This window comes from Polypterus senegalus, chromosome 12, assembly GCF_016835505.1.
Source record: "Polypterus senegalus isolate Bchr_013 chromosome 12, ASM1683550v1, whole genome shotgun sequence".
NCBI classification, from domain to species: domain Eukaryota; kingdom Metazoa; phylum Chordata; class Cladistia; order Polypteriformes; family Polypteridae; genus Polypterus; species Polypterus senegalus.
The window spans coordinates 22,227,157-22,241,770 of record NC_053165.1 but is presented as its reverse complement, the minus strand read 5'-3'; the positions used below and the strand labels follow the sequence as shown (position 1 = coordinate 22,241,770).

Genomic DNA, 14,614 nt, shown 5'->3' with positions numbered 1-14,614 from the left:
CTTTGTATGGTCGTCCATGTCGTCTTTGTATTTCAAGAGCAAACTAATTTTAACACACTCATTCAGAGGCTATCAAGTGCCTTTTCTGGGTCAGGAGTGTTACCCACGCTTCCATTTGTGCTCTCATCCAGTGTGTTGAAGCAGTCCGCAAAAAGATTTAGTTTACCAATTCCACACAAGTTAAACCCCGTTTAATTTAAAAACACGTCAATTTAAAACTTCAGACAAGAGTTTGCTTAAACCTTTCTTTCTTCCCCTCTCCTTTGAAATCCCCTGCCGCTTGTCTCTTAAATTCCTCCCCAAATTACTAACCTGACAGCGCTTTGTAAGTGTAGTCTTGCCACATGCGAGGGGGGAAGCTGAGATGCAATTTCCTATTTCCCCCCTTCGCTCCTTCTATCTTGCTATTGATGTTGACAGCACTTAGATTAATTTGAACCAGGTACCTCTAAGCATCTGTTATCTTGCTCTGATTTAATAAAAAAAAGCTAGGAGGTGGTGGTGGTGGTGGTGGTGTGTGAGGGGAGGGGGGGTTGGTGTGTGTTTCTGGAGGGGGGGGGTCCGTCTATCAAATGTAGCTTGAACTGACTTTTAAGATAAGGGATTCACAGGCACTTTTTTTTCCCCTTCTTTTGAACATGTGAAAAATTATAAAGGCTTCAAAATACTTTTATCTTCAGTAGTCTTTAAAAAGTGCAGAAAGTTGCATCTAAGTAATACAAAGAAAGTTGACTAATATTGACATTTATATTCAGAGTATCTGGACTCTCTGTATTTTATATAGTGCCTTTCTATAATAAGCTCCACCCCTTGTTGCTTTTTAAGTGCAGCATTATGGTGTATTTTTTAAAATAACTGACTCACTCAGTGTCACATAAGTCAGAGGTAGTAACTGAACCGTGGTCCTTGTGGCCTTATTCCATATCTACTAGGCAACAGTGCCTGCCTTAAATAGCAATTGTATACACACTTTAATGACTTCATAGGCAAAGCCATCAGCAGTGTGTCTGTCTGCGGAGAGAGTGTTGACCTCATTGAGAATTTTATTTACCTCGATGGCGACATTCATGTCTCTGGTGACTCTTTCTATGAAGTCAGTTGACGGACTGGGAGAACATGGTGGATCATGAGGTCACTGGAAAGGGGTGTGTGATGCTCTGGATATCTACAAAAGGACCAAGTCTTTAGAGTCCTGGTGCTTACTGGTTACGAGACATGAACGTTATCCAGTGACCTGAGATGAAGACTGGACTCCTTTGGTACTGTGTCTCATCAGAGAATCCTTGGGTATGCTGATTTGACTTTGTGTCCAATGAGCGGTTACTCACGGAGTCCCAAATGAGGGACATTAACTGCATTGTGAGGGAGCGTCAGTTACGGCGCTATGGCCATGTGGCGCATTTCCCCGAGGGTGATACAGCTCGCAGGATGTTCATTGTCGAGGACCCGAATGGCTGGACCAGGCCAAGGGGACAACCACGTAACACCGGGCTGTGGCAGATAGAGGGCCATTTCCGGAGAGTGGGACTGGACCGCATGTCTCCCTGGGGGTTGCCAACCAGAATCAAAAGCTGTTTTGTCGTGTGATGGGTGCGGCAATGCGCTATACCAGTGCATGCTCCCCAATCTGACCTGACCTGACATTTTGAATGATTATAAAAAAAATATTCATTAAGCTACATCTAACTTTTATAGTTCAAATTAAGGAAGCCAAATGTCGAATCAGTTATCACAAGTGTTCAAATGACTGGCTCCTCTGGTCCTGGCACTGCTGATAACGCAGACCAATGGATCTGCAAACATCACACCCAAGGCTGCCAGTAAAAGGCTATGGCCACCTGTGAAACTCTGAATTAGATTAAGCAGATTTGACTAAGTTAGCTTATGTTATATTCATGGTAATCTTCTGTTCCCAGTGCCCACCATGAGAACTGCACCTATTGTCTTTGTTTTCAAAAAAGGCACAGCTGTCATTCCCAACTGCCGGTTCATTTCCCCCCACGACTGCATACTAACTTCACTTATGAATTTTGTGCCTCACTTGCTCCTCTATTGCAGGTCATATAATCTGTACATCTCTGACCTTTCTTTTCAAACAGTCTAAAGACTTTGATTGTGAGGTCTTTGAAGTTCAAATTAACCTGCTTTTCGGAGTCCTTGACTGTAAGTGCTGTTGCGTGGCCTTAGTGCAGATCACGGAAATCCTTTTCCTAGTTCTTTGGAGTTTAAGAACACAGCAAACCTCACAGAGTAGTGGAGACCTTTTAACCTTTCCCTAACCTAGCAGCTAATTGATCCAAACATCTCATTCTGCTCTTCCTTAAATGATTAAAGCGCAAGGTGTCTTCTTCAGGATCATAACCGGGCAATTGGTCTTGGTACTGGTACTCTGTGTTCTCAGTGTTAAAAAATGAAATTAGTTATTTTATGTTTCTGTGAGAGTTTCATTATTGGACCCTGACACACATTTCACGTGAATCAGATCCCAGCTTTAGTCTAGCCATCGGTTTACTCCTAAACCTAAGCTCATAAGAAAATGGATCATCACTGGACACGCTCTCACTAATACCCACTAGGCCAGTTTAGAGAATCTTTGGAATACGTATGGAAAATGCAGTAGATGGAGCCAATCCGTGCAAACTCCATATGGACGATGTCTAGGGGAGTACTGAAGTGGGAATAGAAAATAGGTCACTAGATATGGGAGACTGCCATGTTAGCAATCATGTCGCACCTGATACTGGTCTCACTGCTTTTCTTGCTATTGTTCTCGTTCACGCCAATGGAAACACTCCAGCCTCTCTGACAAATGCTGCCATATGCTTCAGGTCCTCCAGGCTGCCACTGGCATCTCCTCTATCCAGATCTGACACCATAGGGAACTGTGCAATGAATAGTCTTCCATCAGATGTACTTTTGCCTGGCTGGCCCTCTGACATGGGCACTGGTCTGACTAACCAATCAGAAACTTGGTGTACAGATGGTAATTCAGGTGGTCATGACCTGTCCACATCCTGAAGATGGCACCTGTTCTGACCTTCTCCAATAGTGATGTGGGTCATTTCTGAGGTAACGTGAGTGATGCAATGATGGTCTTGGTTTCTTTGAAGGTGGTAGATTCTTCCTTGGCTAGAGTGTCGGCAGCCTTATTGTCTTATACATTGCAGTCAGAAAGAATCCACTGCAAGGATGACTGTGTGAGCTTCACTTAGAAAGGTGACAGCAGTGGACAGGGTGTTCAGTTCTTCGTCTCTGGCAGATTTCTGTGTCTGCAAGACCAACAGGGCGTCTATAAAGAAGACAACATTAAAGGAAGTATCAAGGTTTTTCTTGACATGTGCTTCACCAGTCTGGATGGCCTTGAATTTGATGGAGTAGGGATGGGCAGCAAGAGACAAACTTTCTTCACTGCCTCCTGGGTATGTGATGAAGTATTGTTCTTCTTTGCTTGTTCAGTGAAGCCACCTGTGTAGATATCATTGCAGATGTCTTGAAGGATAGCTGTTCTGGAATGTATTCCATGGTGTACGACTTCTTCTCTGTGCTGGTCCTGGAATTCTTCTCACCAACGCCAAGAATGTTTCAGTGGATCGGGGTATACTGGCTTCGCTTCATGTAGGATTCTCAAGGTTCTGAGGAATCACTCTGTGTTCATGGTCCAGGATGTCTTGATGCATTCGTTCAAGGACCCTTACCTGATGGATGAAGAAACCCCTTTTGAGACTACCTTTAGTTGGCAGAGTGTCAAGTTAAAAGTTAGGTTGTGTCTAGAAGATTGTTGGAAATTGTTAGCCCACCTCATCCAGCTGTCATCTGCCAATAGGTATACATTTGACATATCAATATGAGTATTTAACAGCTGATTTTGCAGTAATAGTGGGAATTTTGGTTTTATTACAGTGACGTCTTACTTAATAATGTGATAAAATCCAGAAATAAACCTTTATGTGGAGCTGCAGTGGGCAACATCATAAAATGCTCTACACAGTGACAAGGAATAAAGGCAACAACACATTTGCAATACAACATCTTTCCATGCGTTTGCCTTGCAGGATTCATCATTTATAATGACAATTTTGAAAAGTTTGAATCGTTCAGCTAGTCTTGGGAAGCATCTTTCATGGCACAATATGCCACAATATGTTTAAAGTAACTGTCCAGAAGAGGAATCGTGTTCAAATTTCTTCTAGTGGTAATTTGTTGAATGGAATGAAGCCCAGATGTCTCCATCTGTGCTCAACAATTTGTACATGTGCACAGTGGAGTCCTTACTCATTAGCTGCATTACCTCCTGATATGGCACCTTTTCAGCTCCGCTCCCCAAAGCACTGCAGAGGGTGGTGAAGTCGGATCAAAATATTACTGGCACCCAGCTGCCTTTGCTCATGACATGTTTAACATGTGCTGCCTTAGAAAGACCAGCAATATTTTTAAAGACCTTGGCCAGGGCCAGCGTGTGGGGCAAAGTGATGAGGCAATTACTTCAGGCGGCACTTTGGTAAGAGCAGCATTTTTATAGAATGGTATTGTTTTAATATTACCAAAATAACAATACAAAAATGAGAGATAATTATGCACCTTACATACACATCTTATTCCTTCTTTATACTGTAACCCTGACTTGGATGTTAGAGCCCAGTACATTTCACTTGTTTAAATTTTTTTTTGCAGTATATGGTTATTTTATTTGAATCAAATTCAGAAAACTAATATCAAGCCCGCTATTAAACCTTCCAAATTCCACACATCCACAAAAAAACATTCTTCATCACGTTAGATAATGCATACATCCATCCATAAAGGAAAATGGAAGAAGGAAAGCAAATTAAACCTTCTCTTTTGTCTTCCCCTCTACACGCACCCACATACCAAAAAATCAACTAACAAAACAGAACACAATAACGAGTCTGTGTTCCAGGGATCAAAAACAGTAATAAGTTGTCAATGGTGGTATAAACGCTTTGAATAAGGTGACTGTGAAATGAACAGTCCTGGGAACAACTGAACAGCTCAACCCGGCTAGTAGGTCAGAGTGGCTTGCTGGTCTTTTGCTCAGGACTCACGTTGATAAAAGTATAAAAGTAGGTTTTACTCTTTTTATATGGACTAGTGTTTCAAACTGCAGAATGTTGTCGCCCTTCAATTCCAATTTATTTCTCTGTATTTTAAAACAAGACGCACCAGCTTCCTCCACCTGCTTCAAAGCATCGCCATTTTACCATATCCATCTTCCAGTCCAGGTTTACAATCAGGGCCCCTAAAATCACTCTGGGAGCAAGACTTAAAGGGGTACAAAACCCGTTAATAGAACCCTAGGCATCTAAATGACCAATCACATTATCTATCTATCTATCTATCTATCTATCTATCTATCTATCTATCTATCTATCTATCTCTATCGTAACAAAGGCGCCATATAGGCGCCTGACCTGACACGGAGGCACGTATAAAAAGTTCAAAGACTTTTATTTTTCTTCAGCTGTGAGACACGTCTTCTCCGTGCCACACAGCCCAAACACAGTCCCAAAGCACAACAAACACAACCCACAATCCTTTTTCCTTGACCACCACTCCTCCTCAAGCTTAGTCCTCCTCCTCCCGACTCTGGCCCTTTGAGTGGTGGTGGCTGGCCCTTTTTATAACCCACCCGGAAGTGTTCCAGGTGCTTGACCACCTGGTCCTAATTGCACCTCCGGGTTGGTGCTGAAGAGTCCATGCAGCTCCCCCTAGTGGCCATCCGAGCCCCCAACCAGGCTGTGGAGGACTCCATCTCCCATGGAGCCCTGCGGGTGGTTGGGGAATCACCGTCAGCCATGGAGACTGCCGGGGGAGGTACTGGACTGCCCATGGTGGCTTCCCCGGAACATAAGCAGCAGGGGCATCGCTGCCGGGCATGGGAGCCAGCTGTCTGTCTGTCTATCTATCTATCTATCTATCTATCTATCTATCTATCTATCTATCTATCTATCTATCTATCTATCTAAATGAGAAAACACAGAAAAAGGTTGGGGAATCCACCCCGTATACTTCAACTTGCAAACAACTTGCAAACAAACTACATACAAAACTGAGTAGTAAGTCAAGACTGAGTCCAATATGGGAGTAAATGGGATGCAGATGGTACGTGGTTTTATAGAGTACAGGCAGGAAGAGGCGTGTTGTTTGAGCTATACCTGGAAGTGAGGCCAGGCGTGGAATTTGCTGGAAAGACTGTGCAGTAATCAAAAGTGAGGTTAGGTAGTCTTTCCTTCTGTGGATCTGTAGAGGAAGGAGAAAAGGCGTGAAATTGGATTGTCAACCCTTGGTCTTGTGTAACCATACATTTAGTCAAGCCCATTAACTGCCTCCCATGCACACGTATTTGTGACACTATCTATCAATCTACTGTGAATTGGTCCTCTCATATTAACATGGACAGTGAAACTAATGCATCTGGCACTCCTTAGTAGATAAATAGTCAATATTTCAAGCAGGTGGCAAGCAAGGACTGACTCATTCAATGCATGAATCAGGTATGGTTTACAGTACCCTCACTCCAAAGCAGAGCAGAGATTCCATCAAGAGGTTAAATGAATGATATTTATCTTAGCTATCTATTGGATCTACTAGCATTTATGTATTTATTTATTTATTTATTCATTTATTTTTTGCATTTGTAGCTTTTGCAGAGCTTCAGACGGATATCCATGAATTAACAAATGACCTGGATGGAGCAGGAATTCCTTTCTTGGATTACCGGACTTATGCTATGCGTGTGCTTTTTCCTGGGATTGAGGATCACCCTGTTCTCAAAGAGATGGAGGTATGGATAACCTTGCGGCATCAGGTCCATTGTTCTCTGTAATGATATGTGAAGTAAGAATATTATTTACAGAAGATTGTAGGAGATTGTATTTATGTGATTTGTTTCAGGGTGCCGCTGTGCCCACTCCTTGGGTTCTCTTTGTTCAGTAAGGTGACTGGGAATCAGCAGCCTGGAAGAGACTCACTCTATCCAGGCACGTTTTCACTCTGTTTGGGTGAGGGCAGCAGGGTAAAGACTGTTTTTTTTTTTTTTTGGAGGTCAGGTTATGTTAAGGTTGTCAGTTAGATTTTAACAAGTGAACGTGTATTGACATATTGAAATAAAACTGTAACATTTTGGTATTTGCCTTTCAACATGATGTGAGCACATCTTGATAAATTTACTCAGGGCGCTTGATTATCCATGGGCTGCTGTAATCCACGCACAACAGTCAATGAGACAAAGTCAGCCTTTGATCTGAAACTGCCTCCAAGGTTGCTTTCTGTATGACGAATGGGATAGAGGCATTTGTACTGTTCGGCATGTTTAAGATTAACTGCTACAGATCAGAGGATTTGTGATTGCAAGCCTTGACACCCTCCATCCGTCCATTAAAACTAACTGTGATATGGCAACTTTTTTGCATTGTGCTATCTGTATAAATGGACAAACCAATGTGCATGCATTTCCCTGTAGCCTTTTAAGTTACAACACAGTTTTGAGTTTCTCTTATTTATACATTTTGAAAAGTTTCAGTATATTGTCACAAACTCGACAACAGTATTCAGTATTGTCACAAACTCGACAAAGAGCAATAGAAAGGTTTGGGGCGGCCACCCATATATTTTTTCCTGGCTGCAAAATTGAATAAATTGATGTACTGAAGTGTACAGTTCAGAGTCCCAAACAGAACTGAGGAGATAAAGGAAAGTTGGTGGGTTTAAAAGCCCAGTATTGGAAGTGACCTCAAAGGGGCCCGGAACCGGAAGGGTCTTCATCCATAGGCTCGGGCCCGGAAGTGACATCAGAGGGGCCGGAACCAGAAGGGTCTTCATCCGTACGCTCGGACCTGGAAGTGACATTAGAGGGGGCCGGAACCGGAAGGGTCTTCATCCATAGGCTCAAGCCCGGAAGTGACATCAAAGGGGCCGGAACCAGAAAGATCTTCATCCGTACGCTCGGACCCAGAAGTAACATCAGAGGAAGCCGGAACCAGAGGGGTATTCATCCATAGGCTCGGGCCCAGAAGTGACAACAGAGGGGGGCCAGAACCGGAGGGGTATTCATCCATAGGCTCGGGCCCAGAAGTGACAACAGAGGGGGGCCAGAACCGGAGGGGTCTTCATCCATAGGCTTAGGCCCGGAAGTGACATCAAAGGTGTCGGAACTGGAATTTACTTCATCAGGGCCAGACAGAATTTCCCGTGAACAGAAAACTGAGAAAAAGAGTTAGCACACTCTGCCATCTCCTGGTCTGGTTCAGAATTACTCTCATTCAAGTCCTTTAGCTGCCTCCCATGCACACGTGTGTGACAATTGAAACACTACCCAGCCTAATTATAAAACTGCCCCAATTCCCCCAACTTTCCCCCTCATTCACTGGTCAAGAATCCCCATCTTGAATTAAAACGATTGATCCTGTGTCGATGCCTTTCCTCTACGTGCACTGCTCTGGTTTTCTGGATGTATTTATTTAATAAATATTTAGCAGAAAATGCATGAATTTTTCCCATTGTGAGCCTACGATTGGGTGACTTGAAGTGTGGATTATGTAGCACGAGTAACGTGAGATTGTATTCATTGAAGCTTTTGACGTTGTTTGCTGTTGTCCAGCGTTGGTCACCATAGATTCCTCTTCTATCAGAACGTTTCTTATGTCTGTTCTTCATTAAAACGTTAGATTCAAATTTTTTCTAAGCCGTAACTGCAAACTACAAGTGGTAAGTAATACAGTATATAAAAACATATAATTTGTGGGTGTAGTAGTCTTATGAGTGTGGATCTCTTTTTTTTTTTTTTTTTATTGGACTACGTTGTGACATTTGCAAAAACAATGAAACTTAGAGGACTGTATATCATCTGAAGCTAATTTTGGGTTTTGAAATGTTAGCAGTTAAGCATTGAGTGTGTATTTTTTGTAAAAGTCCAAGCAGGCGCTTTGGAGGATGTAATAGGATGCCTCTTCTGCCATAGCTCGTATTCGTGTCGCTCAAAGTGGGGCTGTGCTTCAATTTGCTGCCCTCCAACATATCTGACTGTGTTAACCTATTTAAATAGAAAATTAAAATGACGTATAGAGAAAAATTAAGATACATTTTGCATAGATTTATTCATATATACAGAGAAACAGCAATAATTTTTCACATATAATTATTTATAAGCATCAACTGGACAAGAATATAATATAGACGCACTGATAAGCCATTTTCTAATTATTAGTTTAATATAATTACACTACAAAAACTAGAACCAGTGTAGTGTACAAGTGATAGGTGGGGATGTTTTCTGTGAAGAGCAAGAACGCATTTGGAGATAGCAGCACTAGAAAAGGTCCACAGGACAGCAACTCGGCTGATTCCAGGGCTACAGCGGATGAGTTATAAGGAAAGATTAAAAGAGCTGAGCCTGTACAATTTAAGCAAAAGAAGATTAAGAGGTGACATGATTAAAGTGTTTAAAATTATGAAGGGAATTAGTCCAGTGGATCGAGACTGTGACTTTAAAATGAGTTCATCAAGAACACGGGGACACAGTTGGAAACTTGTGAAGGGTAAATTTCGCATAAGCATCAGAACGTTTTTCTTTACACAAACAACGATAGACACTTGGAATAAACTATCAAGTAGTGTGGTAGACAGTAAGACTTTAGGGACTTTCAAAACTCGACTTGATGTTTTTTTTGGAAGAAATAAGTGGATAGGACTGGCGAGCTTTGTTGGGCTGAATAACCCGTTCTCGTCTAGATTGTTCTAATGTTCTAAAACCCCATCCGAAATGGTGTATAACAGAGAAATATGCATTACATGGTGTGCTACAAACAATAATGCTGAGGTCTGTGTTGATTACTTAGAGTTCAGCCTTTCTTAGATAGGCAACACAGCTAGTAAGAAGTTTACCAATATGCTGTACTACAGAAAAGCACACAAAAGCTTTGTGTATTTTTCAAAAACTACCTTTTTTTTTCTCTTTACTTGTCTTTCTAGGTGCAGGCAAATGTTGAAAAAGCCCTGACCTTGTTTGGACAACTACTAAATAAGAAACACTTTCTTTTGACTTTCATTCGAACCCTGGAGGCCCAACGAAGCTTCTCGATGCGCGACCGAGGCAACGTGGCTTCACTCATCATGACTGCCCTCCAAGGCGAGATGGAATATGCCACTGGCGTCCTCAAGCAGCTCCTCTCTGACCTCATCGAGAAAAACCTGGAGAGCAAAAACCACCCGAAGCTGCTCCTGAGGAGGTAACTTAGTTGGATTTTATTTCTTTTCATAGATCAGCCTCTCACTCTTTTGCTTCATCTGACCCTTTGCTGGCCATATTTTTTTTTATCTTTTTGAGAGTGACTATCACATGTTTGCCTTGTTAAATGTTTACAGGAGATGAGACACCCCATTTTGACCGTCTGTCTGTCTAGCTTATGTCGTGCCTTTCTTATCTGTCTGTTTGCGTATGATGATTAGTGACAGTCACTCAAACCTGCCAGTCTGCTTATTTGTGTGTGTGTGTGTGTGTGTGTGTGTGTGTGTGTGTGTGCATATTTTATTTTTCATTCATTTCTAGTTGCCTAGTTGTCTGCCCACGATAAGGTTTCCGAGATGTAGTGTACGCAGTCTGGCCCCATTCCCTTCTGCGTTTCATCTTCCTGAAAGAAGCCTTTTCCTTTGACATCATAAATGCAGTGCCTGTCACTTGGAGTTTCACTCATGACCAGACGTGAAGGCCTTCCTTAAGTTGAACTCAACTTAGTTTTTAGAAAGAGATAGGGAGAGGAAAAAAAAAATTCTGATGGGTGAGATAATGCTAATGGATTCCAACGTGATGTTCTTTTTTGAATTAATTTTTAAATATGGCTTAGAGCTTTTTTTTTTTTTTTCCGCCTTCACTAATCAGTACATTTTGTTAATGCCAGAAATTAGAATCTTCTGTCCGCTTTTTTTTTTTTTTTTTTTACTTAATACACACCTTTTGTAATATTCTCATTTCAGAGTGGTCCCATTTATTAAAGTAATAATGTGAAAAGAGATCAAGCAAATTACAACTACATTTACCAGATGTTGACACTTGCCTGGAAATCCGTTTTTCAACTTGGAACAAGCAGGATAAGATTCAAAGGGCCAGACATGATGAAAGTGTCAATCCATCCAGCTTCACTCAGTCGGATTAAATTTTTTTTTTTTTGTAATAGCACAAGTACCACTTAGCCCGTCTGACCTGAGCTGTGGATGTGGAAATAAATCTGGTGTGGCAGAGAGGAGTACCAAAGGGCAAATACAATGCTCTTCTTCTTCTTCTTCGTTCTCTTTTAATTTATACTCATATATTACCCACCCAAGTGGACACCCATGGAGTGTTATATACAGTTACTAATATAAAACAGTTGCAATAAATTAAAATGCCACTCATTTCAAGCACATATTAGTTCAAACAGAGCAAGTAATGATATCAAACCTCTTTTTCAGGGTATTTACTCCCACTTCCCTCCTTCCGCCATGGCTATGACTGTTCTTCACCCCTGTGTATTCTCTTGCTCAGTTACTGTCATGTTGCACATTGCGGCAGTGCATAAAGAGAAGATCAATATTGATATTAAGTTTCATAATTCAGAGTGTGCATATGGGCCATGTAAAAGCCCCCTTTTTTAGGCTTTGCTCTTGTTTCTTGAGACGTAAACAGTCCATTAGATTAAATATCACAAAGCCCTAGTAAATAGAGTTGAAACAAAGGGATTTTGTAATAGCCAATGTAAAGTATTGATCTTTCTTGAAGATTCTGAGCCATCTGTCCAACCTTGTCTGATACCTGATGCCTAGTATTAAGTGTGAGCGAGATAAGCTCCTGTGTCCATTCATATTGTCTTTACTGACTTAATGACAAACCAAGCAAGCCGTGCGTCTGAACATCATAGCTTTTGTCACATAGGGATGGCTGAAGGGGCTTAAATTCACATATAGTATTGTTCTGGAGACAAAAGATCAGAATCCATTCATAGGGACGGCCTACAGGACACTACTCTTTATATACAGAGCTGGGCTGGGCAATGCAGTCACATTGTGATAGCACATCTGCAATTTATACGACAATATTATGTCTCTATAATGGAATGGTACACTGTCCAGTTTTGGCACCATTGATGACGGGACAGGGCCCAGCTCTTGAAACCCTGAAATGGATAAAGTATGTTTGAAACTGTACGTAAAATTACCTTCTCTCTATCCTTCTATACATCCGAACCCATTTTTTCCAGTTTAAGATGGAGCCTACCCTATCACAATAGGACTCAAGGCAGACATCATCCCTGGATGAGGTGCCAATGAGGTCAGAAGAGATGTTCACCCACAGCATCTTGCTGAGCCAGAGAAGAGTTGCTTATAAAACTAACATGCACACATATAGCCATTCAAACTTCAAGGTTAACCTTATTTTTCATATGCATAGCAGAACATAATCGCATTATCCGGGTCGATTATATCAACAATAGATCACAAAATTAAACAAGAAAATCAAAATTTTAAAATAGAGAATCACCAACATATTGCACAGGTGAGTTGTATCTTGCACTCTATTATCAGAATGACCATTGTTTAAGAATCGAATGGTTTGTGGGATGAAACCTTTTTGAAGTCTGGAAGTTCTGATCGGTATACTACTGTAGCGTGTGCCACGGGGCAGAATGGCAAACGGTTCATTGTTGGGGTTGAGTTTGGTCTCTGATAATGTTGGTGGCCCTGTCTTGGCAGCATTTGCCATAAAGTTTCTATTTGGGAGGGACAGATGTCCCCATGAATTTCTCAGCCACTGTCACCAGTCTCTGCAGGGATATCCAGACTGAGGCAGTACAGACCTCCATAGCAGACAGAGATGCTGGCGGTCAATACACTTTCTGTGCTGCTTCTGTAGAAAGAAGTTAGAGGCAAGTCCTTCTTATGCATCACAGGAAATGCAGTTGATTCCATTCTTTCTTTACTAATAAAGTGGGGTGTGTTGGGTCCAGGTGAGATCATTTGTTAGCTCCACCTCCAGTAACTTTGTGCTCCTAACTGACTCCACCGTGGAGCTGTCGATAGAGTGAGGATGGCGGGTATCGAGCTTTCTGAACTCATCAGAAACAGAAACATTCAGGGTCAGCTTATTGTTTTTACACCAATCCACGAGATGTCTGACATTCTCTCTACAAGCCATCTTGTCATTGCCACTGACGAGGCCTCTACGAATCCGCATCTGGTCGTCCATTTTTGTCTTAGCCTGCTTCTTTTGGTTTAGCTTCAGGATGGTGTTATGTATAATGCTGATGTAGGCTCTGTATAATACTCTGCACGTGTGTTTTTTTGAATATCGCACAGCATTATACAGAGTCTATATCAGGTCTAAGTCAGGTGCAAGTCAAGAATCAACACTGAAAGGCTCGCTCGTTCCCACAGGACAGTTTAGTGTTGCCAGTCTCCAACTGATGAGAGGAAACCAGATATTTCAAAGAAGAACCCACACAGACATGGGCAAAATATATAGAAACTCCACACAGGCAGAAATTCTCTTTATAATTTAGGATGTAAATTCAAACCAGAGTTTAGTATACACTATTGTGCAGTGTAACACCGAGCTTGGCTTGGTCAAATTCTACAGTACAGGCAAATGGAAAAAGATTCAGAATATCCAGTGATATTTTATTCTGGGTTCTTGGCTTATTTTTTGCCTTTCTGTAAATCAGTATGGGTCCCCACATAATTCATTATACACAGTTTGTGTAATACTAAATATATTACACACACAGAGAGGTATAATACGAATTACATTTTTCATTCTATTGTGTTTTTGCCTTGAAAAGGCCAAAGCAAAACCATTCCCTTGCCACTTAGATATCAGCCATCATCGCTCCTTGCAGTGAGATCAGTGAAAAGCAAGCCTCTCCTCTTCCCACGCAGGGGAGCAACCCATTAATGTGCCGTTTTTTTCAAAGTGTTTTTCCTTTTTTCTCAATCTTATGGGCAAGATAATGATCAAAACTCACATCTGAGTTAATCAGTAAGTTGGCAGAAGTGACTCTGGCTTCTCAGATAGTTGCTCTGACCAGGTCATTAGATGTGTCATACCTTTATGTGATGGTAGTAGATTAATTCTTTTCAAGTCTCATGTGCTTCCACACCTCAGGGTATTACTTGGGGATATTTAAGCAGATGAAGCACCCAATTAGTGACAGCATATTAGTTAATGTTGCTCAGTTGCCACAGAACCTTAATGAAGTCCTTGTAGAAGAAAGTATAAATTGTATCAAGTACTTTTCTCACTGATTTTTTGGACCTGCTTTTTGCTGGTCATTCCTAATTTATATGCTGGGCTTTTTTTTAATTATTAACTCTCCTACTAAAATGACTTTTATGTGTAATATATATTCATGTTCTGACTACATTGTGCATACTCTGACTGCCCATAAGCCTGACCAGAAAAGGCCCTGTTTAATAAATGCATGTGTGGATGGATTGCGTATGCCATAAACGTCCAAGTACCGTGCTTGCTTCTAGGGTCTGATTCCAAGATTGAAGTGCTTTCAGTTTTGCATTCATGTCATCTTCTTGGTTTTGCATAAAGTCTGTTCCACAGTTTAAGCAGGAATCC

The 14,614-nt window shown here is 41.5% G+C and overlaps 1 protein-coding gene across 3 annotated transcripts in view; it reads left to right on the top strand.

Annotated features, from left to right (window-relative positions):
• The window catches only part of LOC120541257 (plexin-A1-like), a 710,643-nt gene that overhangs the window by 630,480 nt on the left and 65,549 nt on the right, over positions 1–14,614 (top strand). For all 3 annotated transcript variants that reach the window (XM_039772729.1, XM_039772730.1, XM_039772728.1), the window contains 2 exons: positions 6,660–6,802; positions 9,988–10,244. In XM_039772729.1, coding sequence (XP_039628663.1) covers positions 6,660–6,802; positions 9,988–10,244 — 400 coding nt within the window. The remainder of the gene's footprint in view (positions 1–6,659; positions 6,803–9,987; positions 10,245–14,614) is intronic.